This window comes from Dermochelys coriacea, chromosome 3 (assembly GCF_009764565.3).
Source record: "Dermochelys coriacea isolate rDerCor1 chromosome 3, rDerCor1.pri.v4, whole genome shotgun sequence".
In the NCBI taxonomy this organism is placed as follows: Eukaryota; Metazoa; Chordata; order Testudines; family Dermochelyidae; genus Dermochelys; species Dermochelys coriacea.
Genome location: NC_050070.1, coordinates 37,770,703 through 37,795,842, shown reverse-complemented (window position 1 = coordinate 37,795,842; position 25,140 = coordinate 37,770,703). Strand labels below are relative to the sequence as shown.

The following is a 25,140-nucleotide window of genomic DNA, read 5'->3' as shown; positions in this document are numbered from 1 at the left end:
CTCTTACAACCCTCCACCTGACGTTCATCTAGGTGCTGCAGTTAGGCTTGAGAAAGCTGGGAGATGGTGCTATTTGTGTTTGATGTAGAGGAGATATAGAATATGTCATCTGCATATTGATGGCATTTCAGCCCATGTTGTCTTACTAACTCCTGCAATGGCTTCACCTGGGTGTAGTACAATATGAAGTAGAAGAATGAGCCTCATGGGAATTCAAAGTGGTGGGCTTTATAGGTAAAGGAACAGTTCCCTCTACATTTAGATTATAGGGTCTTATTACAGCTAATGTGGCTATTATATATCTGTAAGGCACTTAGCAGACCTGGGGACAATATAGAAATAAATACAATTTGACCATTTATCTATGGCTACTTCATCTTTGCCTTGTGCTGTTAATTGGGGCTTGACAGCTCCTGTTCTTCGTCTACAAGTGTTCCTGTCAAATTTGTCTTCCCAGATGAGACCAACCTTCTTCATGTCCTCTGGAGTCCTGAACCACCTTTTTGGGGGTTTTTCTCATGGTCTTAGTCCCATGACTACCGCATCTTGACTATCTGATCAACATATTTTGTCTCATCGTCTTATATGACGTACCATTTCGGTCAATACTTCCTCAACATTTTCAGGACAGGTGCATCTGCATCATGTCTTATAGCATATCATTGCATAGCCTGTTAGCTCTTGTCTTACCCAGTGTCCACCTGAGCATTCTCATGCAGCACATATCCATATATAACATTAAATAGTTGATCTCTGCTAAGTACTGCTCCAACCTTTTGTCAGCCAATCACTCTTCCTTTGGATGTCCACTACTTTATTTTGTAAAGTTTCTGCTACAATTATTCCTACTCCATTTCTGTTTACTACTAAGCTGTGATACATCATCTTTTAATCCTCCCCAATGTTCATGGATTTTGATACCTTCCATTTTGTCTCATGTATACAGGTATGAGCACTCTCCTCAGTATCTCAGCTACTTCTCTTAACTTCCTATTCATTGTTCCCACATTCAGGGAAGGCAGACATAGTTCTTGGACTCATTTCTTAAGCCACATGTACTCAGAATGCAGTAGCCTTGTTAGGCTTTGCCCATTTTCCACAGCGATGAGATGAAGTGGCTTTGCATTGCTTCCACAGGCCCTGGCATTATACTGAAGATGAAGATCTGTTGAGCCCATTTATATTTGACTGTGTAATTGAAATTTAATGCCTTTTTCTAAAGAATTTCTGTTTCTGACTCAGACTAGACTGGCAAATCTAGAATATTTTGACCAGCCCACAGAATAATAATTTATTGTTTCAGGGAGTATGTGTGTGTGTATGTGTGGTGGTGGAGGGTTGTGGAGAAGAGGGGGAAGACTTAAAGGCTTTGTGAGCATGTAGATTCCTAGGAAAACATTTTGAAAATAGAGGTGAAATCTGGTATATTGAAAATGCCCACAATTGTTCTTCAGAAGTACCATTATCAGCCAGGGATAAATTATTGCTGGCTGAATGGTTAGTATTATCCAGAGAAGGACATGAATTGCACTAGGAGCAGGTAAATATCTTTCCTAAATTCCCAATTGCTCTTTCAAGTATAAGGGACGTGTGTATAGACACGTCTCATTATGTACCACACACTATTTAGGTGTGATTAGTCAGTAGTTTAACTTAATTTACTATGTCTTTCTACTCCTTCACTCCACATTTTCCTCCCTATCTACATGTCTCATCCCCTCAACGCATGGCTTGGCCTTTCTTTTTTCCCCATGCATTCTCTTCTCTCCCTCCATCCACTTGTCTTCAGCCCTAATTTCTTGTCCAGAAACTGCTTGCTCTTCCCCACTCCTTCTCATCACATCTCATATATATCTTTCCCCCAGCAAATCTCTCTCTTCTTACTTCTCCCTCATTCACAATTCTCGCTCTCTCTGCCTGCCATCCATTTCAAAACAAGTAATCTTTCCAGTTTCTTTTCACCCTAATCAGCCTCTCCCACACAGCAAAACAGTTTCTGACTTACCTTGGCAAGGCTGGCAAAGAGATATCAAACACAGGCTTTTGGCTTGGAAGTTGTAAGAGGGTTCACTCCCTGAAAGGCTAACTGCAGTAAGGTTAGGAAGGTGGTAGCATGATGGGAACATGCACTTCCTGGCTAAGAGATCAGCTACCCAGTTTCAGGAGGGAGGCTTGTCCTAACATTACCTGGTAGAAGTGAGGTGCTGTAGCTGTGAGACAAATGGCAAGACAGACAGGCAGGACTTAGTCTTACTCATCAGTTGACTTCCCTGGTGATTAAAAAAAACAGCAACAGCCAGCAGAAGGTGTGGTGTGTCTCACTCAACTGTCAATAAGTGAGGGACAAGTGTACCTGAGCAAAGCTCTAGAGGGTATGCACACACAGGAGGGACAAGAATGAATGGCCTAGTAACCCAAGTAAGGATCCAGAAAAATACCCAGATACCTCTTTGCCTATTCCAAGACTCTTCTGATGTCTCTAGTGAAGTGTTTCTTTTCCAAAGAATTTCAAAAGAATAAGTAAATAAAGATTCCTTCATGGATATGAAAATATAAAACAGATGATTAAAGGAAGATTCTGCCTTCTGAAACTTAGACATAAGTGTTTGTAAAGGGAAAATAGAGTATTTAACCCTCTGATATTTGTTTTCCCTGCCCTGGAAAAGTTGACCCAGATATTGAGGAAATAGCAATCAAATAATACTGTAGGAAACCCTTTTCACATAATACCACCCTATTGCTGGCACTTTAAGATCATTTTACAAAAATAAAGTTTGGACCATGGAATAAATAAGAAATACAACAGACTGATTAGGCTTTAGTTTGTTGTTCAAACTAGGAAAGCTTTCAGTAGCTTATAGGAAAAGACTAATGAATGCCATAGAGTGAGCTGTAGCTCATGAAAGCTTATGCTCAAATAAATTTGTTAGTCTCTAAGGTGCCACAAGTTTTCCTTTTCTTTTTGTAGAGGAGGAAGATAACATGGACACTACTGAGCTCCAAAGGAAGAATTTTGCACATCAGGTATAGTCAATAGTCTAGTGGAGAACAAGCACAATTATCTACCAGATAATTGGGAAGCAGCACACCATTAAAGTAGCTAGGCAGTAAACCATTCAGGGGGACATAAATCCTTAATAAAACTGAAACAGATCTTCTGTTCTACACAGAACTGTGAAAGTCTGTCAAGACTGGTAAATTGCAATGATATAATTTAGATTCTGTTGCAAGGCTTGATGCACAATTCTTTAAAGGTTACAGGAAGAACATATGCATACAACAGAAAGATCAGTCCAATTATGGTTGCAGCATATAGAGGATGCCAATGGACTGCAGTCTGTATCATGTTTCATCACCTTTTTACATGCCAATGTGTAATACAAGCAACCAAACATTTACAAGCCAGAAGCTGGGAATGGGAGACAGCGAATGGATCACTTGATGATTACCTATTCTGTTCATACCCTCTGGGGCGCCTGGCATTGGCCACTGTCGGAAGACAGGATACTGGACTGGATGGACCTTTGATCTGATCATTCTTGTGTTCTTCTATACAAATGATCCAAAATGGGTACACCTGTGGGTTTTGTGTGTGTCATGCCATGATTAACAGATCATTATGGTTTTTAACTGTAAAAATGTTTTAGGTTGATTTCTCACTGTGTGAACTAGTTTTTAAAAGAGAGCTGGAAAAAACATTTTTTTCATATGTAGCAATAAGGATCATTAGCACAGTACAAACCTTGAAACTTTAGATGCCCAGAACAGACCTCTAACACTTGATCAACAAAACGGACCAGCTACTTGAAGTACTTGATCTTTTTTTTTCCAGTGGATTACAAAACAGTTTGCTTGATACTAGCCCACTGTTGAAGGTCAGTATTCTTGGGTTCTGTTCTTGGATGTGGGGGAAGAGTATTGTCTAATGGTTAGAGCAGTGCTTATAGACAAGATAAGCAAATCCATAGATCTGGCAAGTTAATTCTGATCTGTATGGCTGAGTGAATAAGACTTGAATATTAGAGATTTGATTCAATTCAGATTGGAGAGGCCCTGGAGGTTTTTCACCTTCCTCTGTAGCATGGGGCATGGGTGACTTGAGGGAGGCTTCTCTGCTCCTTGAAGTCTTTAAACCATGATTTGAGGACTTCAATAGTTCAGACATAGGTGAGGTTTTTCGTAGGAGAGGGTGGGTGAGATTCTGTGGCCTGCGCTGTGCAGGAAGTCGGACTAGATGATCAGATTGGTCCCTTCTGACCTTAGTATCTATGAATCTATGAATTCCCAGCTTTGCCTGAAATGATCTTGTGCAATCTTTCATCTAATGTAACTATAAAATGGAGGAATAATACTTCATTGTCATCTTAAGGTAGGATATTATGAGCTCTTGCTCAGTAATATGGGCTATGACGGGTACATAGAAATCTTAGAAATGAAGGACTGGAAAGTACTTCAATAGGTCATCTAATCCAGTCCCCTGTACTGAGGCAGGACTAAGGCTTATCTAGACCATCCCTGTCTAACTGATTCTTAAAAACATCTAATGACAGAAATTCAACAACCTGCCTAGGTAATTTGTTCCAGTGCTTAACTACCCTTACAGTTAGTAAGTTTTTCCTAATGTCTAACCTAAATCTCCCTTGGTGCAATTTAACCTCATTACTTCTTGTCTTGTCCTCTGTGGATCAGACGCACAATTTATCACTCTCCTCTTTATTACAACTTTTACTTACTTGAAAACTATTATGTCCCTCCTTAGTCTTCTCTTCTCCAGATTAAACAAACATTTTAATCAATCTTTCCTTGTAGGTCATGTTATCTAGAACAATAATAATTGTTGTTGCTCTTCTTTAGACTTTCTCTAATTTGTCCACATCTTTCCCAAAATGTGGTGCCCAGAACTGGACACAGCACTCTAGTTGAGGTCTCTAGTTGAGGAGAGTGGAAGAATTACGTCTCGTATTTTGCTAACAACTTGCTAATATATCCCAGAATTATGTTCACTTTTTTCCCAACTGTATCCCATTGTTATATTTAGTTTGTAATCCACTATAACTGCAGAGTCTTTTCTACAGTACTTGTTCCTAGACAATCATTTCCCATTTTGCATTTGTGAAATTGATTATTCCTTCCTCAGTGCAGTACTTTGCATTTGTCTTAATTGAATGTCACCTTATTTATTTCAGAACATTTCTCCAGTTTGTCAAGATCATATGGAATGATATTCCTGTTCTCAGAAGTTCTTGCAACCCCTCTCAGCCTGGTATTGTCCACAAATTCCATACTCTCTATGCCATTATCCAAATCATTTATGAAGATATTAACTAGAACCAGACCTAGAACAGATCCTTGAAGGACCCCACGCAATATGCCCTCCCAGCTTGACTGTGAACTATTGATAATTACTCTCTGAGTACAGTTTTCCAACCAGTTATGCACCCACCTTATAGTAGTTTCATCTAGGCTATATTTCCGAAGTTTGCTTATGAGAGGGTCATGTGAGACAGTATGAAAAGCCTTTCTAAAGTTGAGATATATAATATCTACTTCTTCCCTCCATCTATAAGGCTAGTTAACCTGTCAAAGAAGGATATTAGGTTGGTTTGACATGATTTGTTTTTGACAAATCCATATTTACTGTTACTTATCTCCTTATTATCTTTTAGGTGCTTACAAATTAATTATTGATCATTTGCTCCTTTATCTTTCAGGGTACCAAAGTTAAGCTGACTGGTCTATAATTCTCTGGGTTGTCCTTATTCTCCTTTTTATAGCAAGACACTATATTTGTCCTTTTCCTGTCCCCTGTCCTCCATGAGTTCTCAAGGACAATTGCTAATGATGGCCCAGAGATCTCATCAGCCAATTCCTTAAGTAGTCTATGATGCATTCCATCAGTACCTGCCAACTTGAAGACATCTAACTTGTCTAAGTAACTCTTAACTTTTTCTTTCCCTTTTTTAGCCTCAGATCCTTCCCCATTTATGCTGATGCTCACAATGTTATTTGTCTGGTGAAAACTGAAACAAAAAAGGCATTTAGCATTTTGGCCATTGCTGTGTTTTCTCTTATAAAGAACAGACAGTAAAGCTGAGAACAGAACATATGGGTTCCCAACTGTGTATTTTCCCCTCATCCACAGAGAATTTGACTTTTGAGTCTCTCTGCCCCATCAATGGAACTTTGCCAAGGACTTGGTCGAATAGGCAGCCCAATTCAGCTGAAATGTAGAATGATCTGCAAAATGTGGTACATCTTAGAGTGCTGCTATTTATATTGTATGGAGTGAGCAATTATCACAGCCTGTAGCTACATATGTATGTAAACAATATCACCTCAAGATAAATAGTTAAATTTGGTCATAGGGAGGACCACATATACCTAGAGAGGTTGTCTCATGGTTCAGCTCCCAACTCAGTCTTGCTCTCATAATCTCTCTGTAGTAACTACAGCAATCATGGACACAAAATGTATCATTAGGCCAGTATTTATCACTATATAAGTGTTTTGTCCTTTCTTTTAAAAAAAAGGTTAATCAAACTAACTTATTTTGTTCCTCCTCTCATCTATATAGTGCTGTTTTCCTCTGGCATAACGTTCCGCTGCTGCTTGGTCCACTTCTCCTCCTCCTTCCCGTCAAACATTTTCTTTCTATTTTATTTACTCCCCTCCCTTCTCCCTTTAATATTTCTTCAGATGGTGACTGACAGTGCCAGTCTCATTGGTATCTCCAGTCCTTAAGGTTGGCTCTTGTTTCCTCTCTTCCTGTTCCTATATAGTCTATACTAGATCGAGGTAAGCAGTTTCCTTTTTATTTCCAGCTTCTTTTTACAGGTCTCCAGGCTGTTCTTTCTCATGAAGAGCTTGTGTATCTGTAGAAGCAGCTGGGAATAAGAAACCAGCACTACACTGTTGCTCCTTGGCCCAAGTTATTAGTCAATACTGGGGGCCTTGTGCACTGTTTCTGTTAAGAGGAACATTGATTAAATGAGTCAGATATTTCTTTGGTGCAATCCTGGTTAGTTACAAAGAATGCACAAAGTCCTGTTTCCCTGAACACAGGAGGAATAATTAACTGGAGGCAGTTTCCTTGCTCTCAGTCTCCAAGCCAGTCTTTCAAACCAGTCCTCTGCCCCAAGGAGCAATGTCTATGTTCCCACTCAGAGCTATGCTCAAGACAGTTTCTCTGGATTTCTGCTGGCTCTCTCTTGCTTTCTGGTTGCTTTCTATGACACAAAAAGATAATAAAATACTCATTAACTGCCATCCAGTAATATCTGACTAAGGAAATATTCATCACAATAATACTACTATTAACTGCCATCTCTCAGCATAATTCTTCCCCAAATCATATATGAAGACACGTCCCTGTCTTGTGAGCTTACAATTTAAGAAGACAAATATATGAGGGGGAAAGAGATGTGTTCATATATATGTCTATATCTATAAAATATATTCTGTACACCCTTCCTCCAAGCCAATTGGCTTATTTCTTTTTAGGAATTGTAGTAGAGATGGTTTCTGAGGAGAAAATAGTTATCTTGTAGATCATTTTACAGTGCTGTTTGGAAATAATTAATCCATACTGGTGGACTGATCATACAACTTAAGTGTGGCACATACACAAATCTTTTCCCCATCTTATATCGCTCAGTGTGGAATGTCTTACATAGAAAATAGGTAATGTCTGTTTGTTCATTAATGTGTGTTGTTCATTATTAAGCTTCACGTAGAATGTACTTAGTAACTAAAAGGTTTTTCCTCAATGCTGTGGACTGCTGACACTATGGTGATGGGGCAATGATGGAAATAGGTAGGAATATAGAAAACCTTTCCTAGGGAAGAGAAAGTATACATCTTGAATGCTGGTAGAGAGAAAGTGGGTAATGCTAAACATTTAGTAATTTTATTGGCTGCTGACTCTGTCAGTTAAGCTGCATTTATATTACTTCATATTGGTAGATATGAAGATATAAAAGACCTTTCCAGAAGTAAACTTTTCTGTCAAGCTAACTTAACGTTATCCTGTCTTTCTAGAATGACCTACTACCTGATCTGTATCAAGAGCTACAGATAAATCTAATAACTTAAAGCATGGATATTTGACCCTACAGTTCTATAAACCATACTAGAAATCCTCAGAAGGAAAGCCTCAATGCTGTATAAAAGCTGAAATCTTGACTGAAATTTATCAAATATTTCATTCTCACTTAATTGTTTCGGCATCTGAGTCATCACCACCATTTCTAGAGCCTTTGCAAGGAAGGCTAGATAAGATGGGGTGATAATTTTGTAAATTCTTTCTCATCTAGGTGAGATTTCATAGAAGCTGGTATTACAGAAGAGAATTTCAAGTCTATTGGAAAATAACTAATAAAAGATTCTAGTTTTAGGAATGACTTGAAACTTGGTGTACCATAAGTAGAAGGAATACAAGATTATTGAAGTTTAGTACTAATTCCATCCCCTATATTTGATTTCCCAAGGTACTGTTCTGAGATGAAGACATTTATTATTTATATGGTGCCATTGGTTTCCACACAAAACTTTGCAAGCAGATAATAAGACAACAAGCTAATTTAAGAGGTTATGTTTAGAGTTAAAAGAAAAGGAGTACTTGTGGAACCTTAGAGACTAATAAATTTATTTGAGCAGAAGCTTTCGTGAGCTACAGCTCACTTCATCGGATGCATTTGGTGGAAAATACAGTGGGGAGATTTATATATGTATATAAATATTTATATATGTATATAAATCTCCCCACTGTATTTTCCACCAAATGCATCTGATGAAGTGAGCTGTAGCTCATGAAAGCTTATGCTCAAATAAATTTGTTAGTCTCTAAGGTGCCACAAGTACTCCTTTTCTTTTTGCGAATACAGACTAACACGGCTGCTACTCTGAAACCTGTGTAGAGTTAGATTCCCTTACCATATGGTGTGGCTGTGTTACCCCTTCCTGTTACTTCCTGTTATCCCCCAGCATGTGTGTTTTTACCAATTTAGATTCCCTTACACTCAGACTCAGTGGGCCAAATTTAAAGGTGATGTAAGATAAAGTACATGTTGGCAATATTGTGAATCTAAAGGAGTTTAATTAAGTGTATGAATCTAATTCCATGTCACATACATATTGAGGAAGCCAGAAAACAGTTGTAATTACACCAGCATAGATTCTCTCTACACGCAGAATCACCTTTGATTTTGTCACAAGGTCTCTGAAGCTTAATGATTACAGCCTAGAACAGGAACACAGCAAAGACTCACTTATGTGTTTTTTCCCTAAATAAAATAGCTTAGGGCTCATTTTTTACTTTGAGATTCAGAGGAGAGAGTACATGAGTATATCACACAAGTGGAAATGGCTCGAAACAGTTCATCCAGTGGGCTGAAGAGGGACATAATACTTACACTTACCCTGAAGAGGGACTGTTACAACCTGGTCCAATATCCATCTAGATTGTCACCAATCTGTTGTAAGTGGAACTGCTTACTGGAGTCCCTTGTGCTTCCAAACTAACTGGGTCCAGGTATAGTCTAGTCACAGTTTCCAGCACTGTTACCCTAGAGCACACTTCCACGGTCAGATGTCTTGGGACATGGGATGCCCCCATCCAGCCACTCTAGATCCCAATATCAGTGTCTGAGATTTTCTGAGCATACCCCATTCCCTTAAATGTACTCCACATGACCTGTGGGCACTTTTGGGCTTCTAGATTAATTCCTTCTCTGACAACATGGCAGGGAAGCAAGGAACACAGATTTAGCAAAGGAATTTCTCAACCATAGTTACTGTACTTTAAAAATACTCAAGAGCTATAGGTTTCAGAGTAGCAGCTGTGTTAGTCTGTATTCGCAAAAAGAAAAGGAGTACTTGTGGCATCTTAGAGACTTACAAATTTATCTGATCTTAAGCTTTCGTGAGCTACAGCTCACTTCATCGGATGCATTAGCTCACAAAAGCTTATACTCAAATAAATTTGTTAGTCTCTAAATGCCACAAGTACTCCTTTTCTTTTTTCAGGAGCTATAAATCTTTGAACAAAACAAAAAAGTCCAAAGACACACTCTCCCCTAGCCTTATCTCATTCCTTCTGTAAGTCCATGGTTTGTCAGCATTTCAGGCTAGGCAGACTTCTCCTGCAAATCCTTCTTATGTGTGGTGATAGCTGGCCTTTCTGCACAGAGCAGGACCATGCTTTTAAATAGGGCCACATCTCTGTCCCATAAACCCAGACTAAGATGCTGCAGACCCACCACTTATGCTTGCCCCTACCTCCCTGCAAGGCATCTGTGCAGAAAACTCATTGTTTCATGGCAGTGGACCAGCAGTTGAGAGAGAATCAAAGCAGTTGGTCCCTGATTGAAGTTTTGATGGCCATTAGTGTTAGTTCTTCAGTGAGATGTCCAAGTCTGTCCTGGACAGGATGGCTGTTTGGAATGCAATATAGTGAGTTGTCTTTGGGCATGGTTCAGGCTTGTGCAATCAGACTCCTACATTTCCACACATTGAACAAGATAGAGTCAATAATTTGATTCAGACATACATTGCCTCTGTGACAGAGTGGGGTATGCTTCCCCCAGCACTGGTTTCAAGTGCTATCCCAAGAGAGAGAATGGAGTTCTGACAGATGGCAAAGGAAGAGTTGATGCAAGTGGCAGAAAGTGGGAAATGGATAAATTTAGTTTTAATCATGCTGAGTTTAGATATCTAGGAAGACATGTCAGACAGACAGAGATGCCGAGCTGCACAGAAGGGGAAAAGGTCAAAGCAGAAAGATTGACTTGAAAGTTATTGTACTAGCTGAAGCCAAGATAGTAGATGAGATTGCCAAGGGATAAGTGTAAAGGGATTAAATGGAGCAGAACAAGGACATACTTGTGCAGAACATCAAAAGAACAGGGAACTGACTATAAAATCTGTGGAAATAATCTAATCTCTGGGAATTATTGCCACAATGCATAAAATGCCAAGGTATCAGTGGAGGACTCTTTTATTAAAAGGCATAAACTCCCAAAGGACTCCATAAACCTTGGATTTATTCATCTTTTATGAGAAGAAAACATTTCCTTTGTTAGTTTCTTCACAATGGAAAGGAGTGCCTATTTCCGTCTCTGCAGCTGCCTGAACATGTGAAATTCACATTTGGAGGGTATAAAATTGTCAATTCCTTAAGTGTAGGGTAATTTATTGGTGCAAAGCAACAGAAGAAACCAAAGAAGAAACACATAGACAATATTCAGACATATACACACACATCTTTGTACTGTGTATGCACTACAAACTCTAGTGAGTAGGCCTAGTATTAGAGAGGCAGTATCTAGGACCTTTTGTAACTCCAACAGTATTAGGAGTAAACTCTGGTCTGGATGGAACCTGCCATCTCTACCTAGGAATTATGCACAGTTGGACTGCGGTTCTCTCTCCATCGCTCCTTTGTTTTTCTCATGTTTAGATTACCAACTCACTGATTAATAGACTCTAAGGCCAGGCGGGACCATTGTCATCATCTAGTCTGATCCCCTTATAGCACAGGCCATAGAACTTCCCAAAAACATTTCCTCAAGCATATAGTTTAGCAAAACATCCAGTTTTGATTTAAAAATTGTTAGTGATGGAGAAACCACTGTGACCCTGGTAAATTGTTCCAGTGGTTAATTACTCTACTTTAAAAGTTTATGCCTTATTTCCTGTCTGACTGGAGGGAAGGGACTGTCATTTGCCTATTGCCAAGTGCATTGAAGTCTCTAGGCATTACTACAATATAAATCTTTAATAACAATAATTATCTTGCTTTTCCGCTTGTAAATCCCAATATTCTCTAGTATTAAAAAAGTCATAATCCTAGCTGAATGGCTACAGCAACACAACCTGGGCCTCTCACTAGGAGAATCTTAAGAGTATAAATTTGGAGAAAATGTTTAGCTCTGTTTATAAACTCTGGTGGCTAAATATAACAGTACAAAATTTAAAACATCACAAACTTTCTTGGCCTATTCTTAATCACAGTTAAGTGTTCATATATGAAAACACAATTCTAAATAAAATATTCAACCATTCTGGAGCGAAACAAGCCTGAGGCAAAGTTAAACAGAGCCTCAGAATAAACTGCAGTGTATTCTGTCACAAAACTGCAGGTGATATGAATCGACCAGATTGACTGTGTCACAGACTTTAGCAGTTAAATCTGTCCTTTCTCCTTTGCTGTTGCTATTTTCACTAGTAGTCAATGTTACCGCTTCCTAAATGATAGGCAAAGCTAAAAAATCTCAGGGAGGTTAAAGCATTCTCTGACTGGTTGACTGGTCGTCTTGAAGTTTGTTTACATTGGCAGGAGATAATGCGGCCTGCTTCTCACTGTCAGGTGATATTGTAAACAAGAACAGGCGTTTGCATGGCACTGTTCTAGCCAGCGTTGAGAGATATTTACATGCCAGATGTGCTAAAGATTTATATGTCCCTTTGTGCTTCAACCACCATTCCAGAGGACATGCGTCCATGCTGATGATGGGTTCTGCTCGATAACAATTCAAAACAGTGCGAATCAATGCATGTTCATTTTCATCATCTGAGTTAGATGCCACCAGCAGAAGATTGATTTTCTTTTTTGGTGGTTCGGGTTCTGTAATTTCCGCATCGGAGTTTTGCTTTTTAAGACACCTGAAAGCATGTTCCACATGTCATCCATCTCTGATTTTGGAAGGCACTTCAGAGTCTTAATCCTTGGATCGAGTGTTATATCTATTCTTAGAATGCTCACATTGGTACCTTCTTTAGGTTTTGTGAAATCTGCAGTGAAAGTGTTCTTAAAATGAACATCATCAAAGACTGCTTTAACATGAAATATATGGCAGAATGCAAGTAAAACAGAGCAGGGGACATATAATTCTCCCCCTGGGAATTCAGTCAAATTTTATTAACACTTTTTTTTTAATGACCATCATCAGCATGAAAGCATGTACTCTGGAATAGTGGCCGAAGCATTAACGGGCATATGAATGTTTCACATTTCTGGCATGTAAATACCTTACAGTGTTGGCTACAAAAGTGCCATGAGAACACCTGTTCTCACTTTCAGGTGACATTGTAAATAAGAAGTGGGCAGCATTGTCTTCTGCAAGTATAAATAAACTTGTTTGTCTGAGCATCTGACTGAACAAGAAGTAGGACTTGTAGGCTCTAAAGTTTTACATTGTTTTATTTTTGAATACAGATTTTTTGTACATAATTCTACATTTGTAAATTCAACTTTCACAATAAAGAGATTGCACTACAGTACTTGTAATGGGGAAATTGAAAAATAATATTTATTTTGGTTTTTTACAGTGCAAATATTTGTAATAAAAATAAATACAAAGTGAGCACTTGATATATTTTGTGTTGGATTTGAAACAGATATATTTGAAAATGTAGAACACACCCAAAGATATTTAAATAAATGATATTCTATTTCGTTTAACAGTGTGATTAATCACACGATTAATCATGGGATTAAAAAATATTTTTTAAATTGCTTGACAGCCCTAATTACAACCCAAGCAGACTTTATTATATATACATAGAACACCACCAAAATTCAGATGACTCTAGGGTGGATATTAGCAGCCAACTGGCACATAATACAAAAATGGAAGGAGGGGAGACTAGCCAGGAATTTCAGGGCAAACTCCTACTCTTAGAGTAAGTGTCAGGGTATCTTTAAGGAGTCACAACACTGAAAGTGGGGGGAAAGTAAAGAAGGGAGCAGTAAGACAGGAAGTTTGGAGTGTGTGCATGTGGCAGGGAGAGTGGGGAAGGGGAATGAAAGGACCAGCACTGGGCAATATCCACCTGTATGCATCACGTTGACTGTACTAGTTAATACATTCACTTGGCTCATTGCCTACCAATATAAGAAATCTATTTCCGAGAGGAAAGAACAGCTCCCTCATTGTACATTTGGCAAACAACTGTTAGCATGTACTCACAATATAGAGGACATAGTTGTGGAACAATTCAACTAAGTTTCCATCACACATCCTTCCCATTAATGGAAGGATCAACTGTCAGATTAACACACAGACACTATTCTCCCTTTCCTACCTCTCACAAACTATTCAAACCCTTCTTCTCAACAGAATGGACCCACTCACACAGCTCTAATATTCTTTGTTCCTGTCTTATTAAACTCACCCTGGGCCCCCTTCTCTGGGTCTGCTTCCACCTTCCTCCCCACTCACACCAGCTTAAGCTCCAGCCATTTTCTTACTAGGACTCTACTATGTAGGAAACTTTCACTTACCTCCTGTGTTAGTGCCATCTGTCTCAACCTCTCATAAAACTCACAGAAAAGAGCCAGTTCCCATGCTTTATCCATGCGGGAACTAGGCAATTTTGTGAGAATTCAAGGCACAAATGAAAATAGAGGTAGAGATAAATCTCAGCTCCAAAGTTCAGATTTGGATCTGAACTTTCTTCAAAGTTTGGCAGTGTATGGATCCAGAGATTCAGTTCAGCCCATTATGGAGATGAAGGCCAGCTGCAAGGTTGGGAACTGGATCCAGACTTCACCAAATCTGAAACTGTTTGGTATGAGATTTTGATTTGAGCCCATGTGAGCATACTGTTGCTAATTTTGAAACCATAAGAAATAAGTGCCATATACCTATTTGATATTAGTAAAGAAGTACCATATGACATTATCTTCACTTTTTAAAATTGTTTATTATATGATATTCAATGGAATAGAATGGCTAATGCCTTGAAATGCCCTAAAACACACACTGGCTTTGTCAGTGTAATAGCAGAATGAAATGTATTAAATTGTTTTTTTCTTTATGTCAATATGTTAAGCTGAGTACTAGAGAGAAGGTAAAACTATCTTTTCAAATGTAATGAGAGTTTGGGCTGATTGTTGGAAGATTACACTCATTCATCTGTACTAGCAAATCATCGAATAGACAGGCGACAAATATAAATTTGAGAATAAGAATTCAAATGTTCTAATATATAGAATGAGAAATGTAACATTAAATGTCCAGGAGTCACCCAGTAATAAGACATGGCATTGTGGAAAAGATTGGCAACAGACTGTTGCCAGACTAAAAAAAAACCTGTACTACTTTATATTTACCATTAAGAAGTGAAGTAAAGATAGTGATATCCTATTATGATGTCAGGTACCAAGATGCAAGCATGTATGAAATGTCAAAATGCAGTGTACTATTAAACATGAGATAGATCACTGTAGTAAATTTTTATAAAGATTTTATCTCATGTGCTCCCTTCAGCACGATTAAAAAAAATCAGAGAAAATAATCGTGAGAAGCAGATTGATCCAAAAAGTCTTTCATGTGTACTACAGGCGAGTCATTTCAATTTTGAATATATGGATTTGAAAAATAGGTGCATATAACTGCAAAATGAAAGAAAAGGGAATAAGTAAAAGCACAAAAGGAAATAAAACCAACTATGACAACATAAATGTGAAACAAAGTTCTTTATTTTTTTTCCTTTTCAAAACATTTCTATAAACAAAATCAAAAAAGTATGTGAGCTGATTTTTCTGAATTTAAAAAATGTCAACTTAGATATAGAAAAACAAACAAAAAAATCATAATAAAATTTATAAGTGAAATTCACACCAGTACAAAGATCTGTTCAAAGCTCTCTCTATAAATGAAACTCTATGTTGAGTTATTAAGTGGACTTATGTCATGTTCATAGTCTTGCATCAGCCCTCTGGATGGAGTGAACATCATCCTCTATATAAGGGAAAAGTTTCAAAATTAATATAATAGGTAAATAAAACTGTTTAAGTAGCATACATTTTAAATGCATGTCCAGGCATTGTATTTTCACCTAAATTTATTTTTTCTACCCTTTTTTAAAGCACAGAACTGTTACACTTCATAGACAACCAGTTGGTGGCTTGGGCTTAAGTATAAAGGTATGGATAAAGTTTTGTTTTCATTTCTCTTTTTAAACTTCAGTATGTTTAGTGCGTGATGATCTCAGTTGCGATTTCATTATTTATACACATCTTTTACAGGGTGGTGCTGAGCACAAAGTGCCTGTCGTCATATCAAAAATATTTAAAGACCAAGCAGGTAAAATATATATCTCTATACTTAAATAGGTTTCTGGTGTTATGATGCATCCGATGAAGTGAGCTGTAGCTCTCGAAAGCTTATGCCCTAATAAATTTGTTAGTCACTAAGGTGCCACAAGTACTCCTTTTCTTTTTGCGAATACAGACTAACACGGCTGCTACTCTGAAACCAGTATATTGATGGATTCAAATGCGCAGGGGTACCTCAAATAGCTACATTTTCCTTCCTAAAAATTATGTCCAGCTTCAGTATAAAAGTAAAAATTGCATACAAAGAACATGAGAAACTGGAAACCCAGATGTCCTACACACCATATTATCTTTGGGAGATATAAAATCTCTACATGATAGAAAGGTCCTGCACATAAGATTAAAAAAAAATCACATCACCCAATGTGTCAATACTTTCAGTTTCCAGGATTATATTTAATCAAGGATTTAATACTAATGAGGCTGACAGAACCTATCCAGACACAACTGTCATTGGTGACCTCGGAGAAGGGTAATTTCCTTTCTCTGAGATAGCTTCTCTGTTTGTAGGAGATACAAAAAAGGGCCATCCCTAGTAGTATTCTTTACGGTATAAACTAGAAAAAAAAATATATATATATAAATCAGAAATCTGACCTGCCAGTTCTACCAATTATCATGCAGGGAGCTGCGAGGCGAAAGAACGATAGAGAAAGGCAGACTGATCTCAAGTAAGTCTTCTGAATGAACATTCAGACGTGCTCAATGTGAATATGAATTTGTGTATCCCAGATGTTAATAATAATGAAATTGACAGCCTAGCTGGAAATATAGCTCTGAGAAGGGTATTTAGATGAGCTATTACTTGAAGCAAGTAAATTAATTTGAGAAAGAGTGATATCATACAGTGATTTCTGTACTACTGAAAAGCCCTTGCACTGTGGCAGCTAATCAGCCCAGCAACGTGAAGCACAGCATAACCAAAAATCTCCACAAGCTATAAAATACATTTTGCATATTTTTTTATTTCATTGATAAATATATACTGATTTAAGGACAACTTGTGATTTGATTTAAATGTCACAGCTCACTCTCTGCAGCAGTGAAACGCAATGCCAGAATGTTCAAAGAATGTAGTGCTGTGTGAGGCTCAAATCTTGGCTAACAGTGCCTGAATAAGCTGCCTTATTACCAGGGCAATTTATCACTCCCAGGAGTCACTTTATAAGTGCATTGCTGTGGTAACCGCTGCTTGGTGAGGCCTTGGCAAAACTGTAGTAGTTAAGACTGATCTGCAGGAGCCTTGTGGAGCTGGGAATGGGGCCTGTGCCCTGCACCTCCCTGGTCATCTGGCCTTGGGAGAGGCCCCATGGGTATACACAAGAAGCTGTTGGAGGTGGTTCCACCTCCCAGTTCTTCCTGCTGCTTCTAATAAGCTTTTAAAAGCTATTAAAATATACATTGGACAAGGATTTTGTGATTTGTGCCTCACCTGTTTGGCAGCAGGGTCCCAGACCTCAGGCTCCAGCCTGAGTCAGAACATCTACCACTGCTAAACAGCTCCTTAGCCTGAACCCCATAAGCCTGAGTCAGCTGGCACAGGCCAGACATGGGTTTTAATTGCAATGTAGACATAGCCCCAGGTGTCTCAAGAGAGCATCCGGATTGAAAAGAGCTGTCTCTCGTTGCACTCCATTCATCAAGATTGCAAGAAGGAAGAGTGGAAAAATACAATGCCATTAATTTCACCAACATCTGATTAGCAAGATAGAGAGAAATGTCTAGGTCTTATTGGACTCATTACTGATCTTAAACACTCATATATCAACAGCAACAAGAAATACATGTCTCCCTCCTTCAACTGACTAGGAGACTCCTCTCAGATGACAGCCAAGCAACTGTGATAGTTCTGTTTGTAACTTCTAGATTAGATTACTCTAACTCACTCAACTGAGAGTTCAGTGTGGGTGTCAAAAAGAAGTTCCTTGTTACCACATGCAGCAGCCCATTTCCTAAGAAGAACAAGAGGCTTATTGTTGTGACTTCAAATGGTTAAAATATAATTATAGGTGTTCATCCAGTATTCGAATTAAGTAAGAATTACAGCATAAACAAAAGGGCTGCCTTTTACATATATCTATCTGAAGCCTACACCATCCTCAACAGCCTTCACAAAGAGGGGGAAAAACATATCACTAGTGTTCCATGTCCTCCATGGCCTCTCTTTTACACACTAATTTTCCATTAATGACATACCAAATGTATTGTACTTATTATTCAGGTTGTTGGAGCTCTTGATAGCCAGAGTGAATGAGAGCTCAAGGCCAAATCAACAAACTAATTCAAACACACACACGTTCCAAATAAAAATGATTACATATGAGAGAAACTAACATCAGAGTCCACACTGCTCCAACACAAATGTGTGTTTTAATACCAGCACATAAATGTCAGAGTGAAGATGTGTTAGACATGCAATTGTATTATGTGAGATTACATAAAGAATTTTGAGGGAAATTGAAATTACCTCATGGATAAGTACAGTAAGTGGGAAGAGGAGGAGACTGTTCATAAATTGAGAGTGAAATATAATATTACAAAACTTGAAGTGGATGATATTAAAACTTGTTAAGGAAAAGGTGGCCTTTCCTGGAAATGATGGAATATCACACATACAGGAAAACTTTGGTATAGAAGAAGGAAAGAGTTATCTCTGACTAGCTATCAATACAGTGCTCAATGGACTGAACTGAACACCTTCTGGAATAAGACTATAGAGTTCATTATCGGTGCCTTTTGGAAAAAAATATGAGTCATCCTTATGGGTTGAAAAGCTATGTCCTATTAGGAGAAAAGTGTTTTACTATGTATGTCTAAAAGAGGGACGAGTTCTTGGGAAAGCGATAGTAATAAGATTTCTTTCTTTTGCTTTTTTGGGGCAAAAACCCATTTTTAAAAAGATATTGGGAAACAAATTTATATGTTTGTGGATCTTTCTAGACGGATGCAATTAAAGGATTTTGAAGTGGAGAACTGAAAAATATAGATGTCACATGTTGTGTGGCAGTAACTGATCTTTACCCACCTAAATTACTTTAGAAGGAATGAAGTACATCTGGTTATGATGTGCAGATATTTTAGGATAACCAGTTAATTACTTGGGTACAATATCTTTAGAACGAAGAAATAATTACAAAGTAAAGGGAAACCTGATGGAAATACTTAATTGTAAGTTTTGTTGCAGGGTCCATATCTTTACATGCTCTGGAAACCACCATATGCACTCCTGGTGCTATTAACAAATTATTATTGATATGAATAGAATTTGTCCAAAATGGTGAATTTGATCCAAAAAGAAAAAAGTGTTAGGGTTTTACTTTCCCCCCATCTTTTCTTTTTCTAGGTGTTTTTAGTTTTCTGCAATTTTTAGAAGCTTTGATTTGATAACAAGGATTTCCAGGTTCCATTCTTTTTTTTTCTGAGATTACTGATTACTTTTTAGTAATATAGATTAATGTAGATTTGTGCTTTTCTTTCTGTAAAGGCAAGCTTTTGTGCAGTTTATGTGCAGATGACTGTGTGGCACTTTTAAGTGTTGCTAATACCTTCTATTGTTATACAACTCTTACATGTATTATGTAATCATAAACATTACTACTACTTTTATTGATGGCAATATATTAATAAAATGTACAATAGGTTTACTTTGCAGCCAAATAAAGAGATAAAGATTCTTTCTCTCAGTGAATTCACAATTAAAGGCTCCTGTCCTTCAAAGGGTTCAGACCAGGTAGCCACTAATATCCATATAGAATCTAATTACTTCTATAAAGGGCAATAAGGATCCATACACATGAATCTCTTTTCTAAATTACGATATAAATTGTATAATTTGTCTTGTTTTTATTCTTGATTTCTGCCATCTCCTGCACCCCTTCTTTAATTGTGAACATGATTAAGCTGTCCTCATTGATCTGGGAAATGTGGTGGGAGGCCGTATCTAAAACTGTCTGTTTTGAAAGTTCTTCAAAAATATTAAAATAATAATTATGCCCATATGAAACTTTTCTTTGCATCAGCACTGGTTTATTTTGTAAATAGAGTATATTTCCTATTGTCCAAGCAATACAAACTCTATTTCAAACCATAGAATCATGGGCTTTGCAATTATGTGATGGTTGCCCCAATTCACCACTCCATTTCTGTGAGAACTGCAGGACTGTAATAATTTGACTGTTTACTGCTGTTGTGCTGTGCAGGTATCTGAAATAACATGTAGAATCAGACATGCATCAGCAATGAAACAGAGTGGTGGATTCAGCTCACCAAAGCATAATCAAAATGGTTAAATAAAATTAAATAAGCCCTGGTGGAAGGGAGAGAATTTTGGGTTTGCCAGTTCACAAAGGGCTTTATACTGAGAGCCAACATTGGTTAAAGATTTAATCTGATTTAATCGCCCCCACCCATGGAATACTAGAAATGATTTGTACCTCACATTGTGTTCTCCTGGAAAAACTCTTATTTTTTGTGTTTAATCCAGTTCTGAGCAGAGATACCATATACCCTGTAATAATTGGAATGAGCTCAAGAAAGACAGCCATTTAAAAATTCTTGGCTTGAAACCTTGCACTCCACAAAAACATTTTATATTCTTGGCTACATACATTCAGGACCATCTGTTCAGAGGACATTGTGCCTGTTCATCAAGGTATTGTACCAGTTTCACTAAAGTATAGATGCCAAGCAAAGATATTTTTGAGTGGAAAACCTGCACGTATTATCAATTCCTCAGGAAGTCTCCTCTGTGGTGGCTCTCATATGATAGCATTGTCTATCATGTTAGAATGGGTCTCATGTTTTTGTATTGTACAGAAACAAATACCCTGAAGACGAAAGCATGGGGTTTAGAAGAAAACTATGCTCTCATTGAGATGGATAATATTTTAACAGGCATTTAACAAAACTCATTCAAATCATACAAGACAGCTCTATGGACATGCAGAATTGAATGGTTCTTCACATTTGAATAATGATTCCTAACGTAATTTTTAAAATTTATGAACAATTGGGTTAATATTTATATGGGTTTTTAATTGCAGTCTTTACTTTTGCCCATCTTATTTCCCCTTATTATTGAAAAACAAAGACTGACCAAAAAAGTATGAAATATATCTTCTCTGAAGGTACCGTGTGCATGGGATTCTCACTTTTGGGTCTGTGCTTGTAGTCCTTTGTCCAGTTTGATGAGCTATATAGGAGCTTTTCTAGCTCTTTGGTTTTCACTCTTTATGCCCCTTAAGCTACTGGTCAGAATAGACACTAAATCATGAGACAAGGGGCATCCCTGCAATTTATTCAGGAGCAGTCCAAGGTATGTTGCTAGTGTGCGAGTCCCTTTTACCTATTTTGAGCCCTGATTCAGGAAAACATCCTATTCAGGATAACATTTAAGCTCATGTTTAGGTCTCATTGAAGTCAAGGGGATTTAAGAGCAAGCTTAAAGATAAAGCATGTGCTAAAGTGATGTCCTCTTTCTGGGACTTGGAGATCCTTCAGGCAATGGGATTGATTGAGTTTGTGAAATTCTGAAGTATGAAGCAGTAGACTATTACCCTAATTGTAGGGAACTGTGTGTGTCACTGGGACACACTGGCTTAACTTTAATAGGGATGGATTTAAGCACCTACTTCAGCGCTTTGCTGAATTGGGGCCTAATATGAGAAAGTTCATGATACAGAACAATGGATTGGATCTCCCATAAGTATATAAATATAGTGAGACTGTATGCAAGACTTTAATATGTCTGTTTGAGTAATCAGTCCCTAAGCATTCAAGGAAAATTAATCACTAATAGAAAGGGTGGCTTTTCTCAAATTAATTTTCCGGCCCTGAGAATATCATTAAATATTGTCAATCTATTCAAAAGTAAATTACACAGTATTTTTACTCTGGGAAGACCTCTGTGCTAGGTCTTTGGGTAATTTCATACTCTATATCTGCCTTGGAAGGCTACCCATAACAACTTATTAAACCAAAAAGACAGACATAATTTGGGTTTGTAATATTATTGTTATCATTAGAGTAATATCCCAAAGAGATTATTTTAATTAGTGTCTAATTTTCATACCAAAAATAATTCTTTGATTTACCAATCACTAAATGTAAGCACAGTATATGAAGAATCCTCAGTGCTTCATTTAGGAGATTTTAAAGTGACACAAAATCATAGGTTCTGAATCTAGGTTTAAATACAGCCCCATGATTCCCAAGAATGGTAGAGGCCATTTGCCCCTCCCCCACCCCAGTTACTAGAGGGCCACCTTAAGACCAATGGGCCCTGAGTTCCTTGTGATCCTTGGGTTGATGGCTGGTCTGCCTCAGTTCTTATCTTGCTTGAACTATATTAGATTTGGAATATGTGGTGGTTCCATCTAGTGGTAGGGTGACTAAATGAGTACCCAGGCCCTATGACCTCAAGGGAGTTAACAGTTTCTGCATTTTAATCAAAACAATGATCAACCAGTTGCAGGAAGAAACGTACATTCTATTAGGGGAAAGGATAGGGCTAAATTTAAAAAGTGTAGGGATACGAACCTGAGATAAAAAGAAAAATGCAAGAGAATCAAAGGAAACAGATGTACCAGTGAATAAATTATTATAATGTAGATGAATCAGATCCTTCTGCTCACGTGTGCTTACATCCCCTATAATGCTTGGCTATAACCAGAGTTCCACAAATAGAAAGTAAAAGTAAAATGATGCACCTGCAGAATCCCTCCACAAATCGGGTGGCTAGTGTGCAGTGTATGTGTAGGAACTCTGTGGGACTGATTTAAAATAAATAATTTTGCAAAGAATAATCAACTAAATATTGCAGACCTGATTTTTTGCTTGAGTACAGTGTGGAGCAGGGCTGGTACACCTGTTCAACTTTACTTGTACATAGACACAGAGTATGTCTACACTACGAAATTAGGTCAATTTATAGAAGTTGATTTTTTAGAAAGCAATTTTATACAGACAATTGTGTGTGCCCCCACATTAATGCACTAAGCGCATTAAGTCAGCAGAGTGTGTCCACAGTACCGAGGCTAGCGTCGACTTTCAGAGCATTGCACTGTGAGTAGCTAGCCCACAGTTCCTGCAGTCTCCACCGCCCATTGGAATTCTGGGTTAAGCTCCCAATGCCTGATGGAGCAAAAACATTGTCACGGGTGGTTTTGGGTACATGTTGTCAGTCACCCTTCCTTCCGTGAAAGCAACAGCAGACAATCATTTCACATCTTTTTTTCCGTGCGGGTGCCATACTGCTTTCAGCAGCTGGTGCAGTAGTTCTGCAAACCATCGTCATCATCCACCGCTTCCACTGGCTTTCTGCTCTCCCGGTGCTCTCGCAGGGTTGCTTCCACTGCAACTCTGCTCGGTTGCTCTTGTCTCGCCATACTACAGCAAGCATGCAACCCGCTCAGCTGATGTGTCCTGGCAGCAAACGGTGCAGTAGGTCTGCAAAACTGGCCATCCAACCACCGCTTTCCCAGCAACTCTGCTGTCCTGCAGACTCCATACCATGGCAAGCATGGAGCCCACGCAGATCACCACAGCAGTTATGAGCATTGTAAACACCTTGCGCATTATCATGAAGTATATGCAGAACCAGAACATGCAAAAGCAGGCAAGGAGGCGATGGCAGCGCAGTGACAAGAGTGATGAGGACATGGACACAGACTTCTCTCAAAGCACAGGCCCTGGCAATTTGGCCATCTTGGTGGCAATGGGTCAGGATCATGCCATTGAATGCTGATTCTGGTCCCTTGAAACAAGCACAGACTGGTGGGACCGCATAGTGTTTCAGAGCTGGGATGATTCCCAGTGGCTCCGAAACTTTCGCATGCGTAAGGGCACTTTCATGAAACTTTGTGACTTGCTTTCCCCTGCCCTGAAGCACATGAATAGCAAGATAAGAGCACCCCTCATGGTTCACAAGTGAATGGCAATAGGTCTCTGGAAGTTTGCAACACCAGACAGCTACCGGTCAGTCGGGAATCAATTTGGAGTGGGCAAATCTACTGTGGGGGGCTGCTGTGATCCAAGTAGCCAATGCAATCACTGAGCTGCTGCTATCAAGGGTAGTGACTCTGGGAAATGTGCAGGTCATAGTGGATGGCTTTGCTGCAATGGGATTCCCTAACTGTGGTGGGGCGATAGACGGAACACATATCCCTATCTTGGGATCGGACCACCAAGTCAGCCAGTACATAAACCGAAAGGGGTACTTTTCAATGATGCTGAAAGCACTGGTGGATCACAAGGGACGTTTCACCAACACCAACATGGGATGGCTGGGAAAGGTGCATGACGCTCGCATCTTCAGGAATTCTGGTCTGTATGAACAGCTGCAGCAAGGGACTTACTTTCCAGACCAGAAAATAACTGTTGGGAATGTTGAAATGCCTATAGTTATCCTTGGGGACCCAGCCTACCCCTTAATGCCATGGCTCATGAAGCCATACACGGGCATCCTGGACAGTAGTAAGGAGCGGTTCAGCTATCATAGAATCATAGAATATCAGGGTTGGAAGGGAGCTCAGGAAGTCATCTAGTCCAACCCCCTGCTCAAAGCAGGAACAATCCCAACTAAATCATCCCTGCCAGGGCTTTGTCAAGCCTGACCTTAAAAACTTCTAAGGAAGGAGATTCTACCACCTTCCTAGGTAACGCATTCCAGTTTTTCACCAACCTCCTAGTGAAAAAGTTTTTCCTAATATCCAACCTAAACCTCCCCCACTGCAACTTGAGACCATTACTCCTCGTTCTGTCATCTGCTACCACTGAATACAGTCTAGATTCTTCCTCTTTGGAATCCCCTTTCAGGTAGTTGAAAGCAGCTATCAAATCCCCCCTCATTCTTCCTTTCCGCAGACTAAACAATCCCAGTTCCGTCAGCCTATCCTCATAAGTCATGTGTTCCAGTCCCCTAATCATTTTTGTTGCCCTCCACTGGACATTTTCCAATTTTTCCACATCCTTCTTGTAGTGTGGGGCCCAAAACTGGACACAGTACTCCAGATGAGGTCTCA

The 25,140-nt window shown here is 38.7% G+C and overlaps 1 protein-coding gene across 1 annotated transcript in view; it reads left to right on the top strand.

Moving 5' to 3' along the window:
- Positions 1-25,140, top strand: part of SNTG2 (syntrophin gamma 2) — a 254,057-nt gene that overhangs the window by 5,750 nt on the left and 223,167 nt on the right. The window contains exons 3-4 of the mRNA XM_043510185.1: positions 15,872-15,928; positions 16,031-16,088. Coding sequence (XP_043366120.1) covers positions 15,872-15,928; positions 16,031-16,088 — 115 coding nt within the window. The remainder of the gene's footprint in view (positions 1-15,871; positions 15,929-16,030; positions 16,089-25,140) is intronic.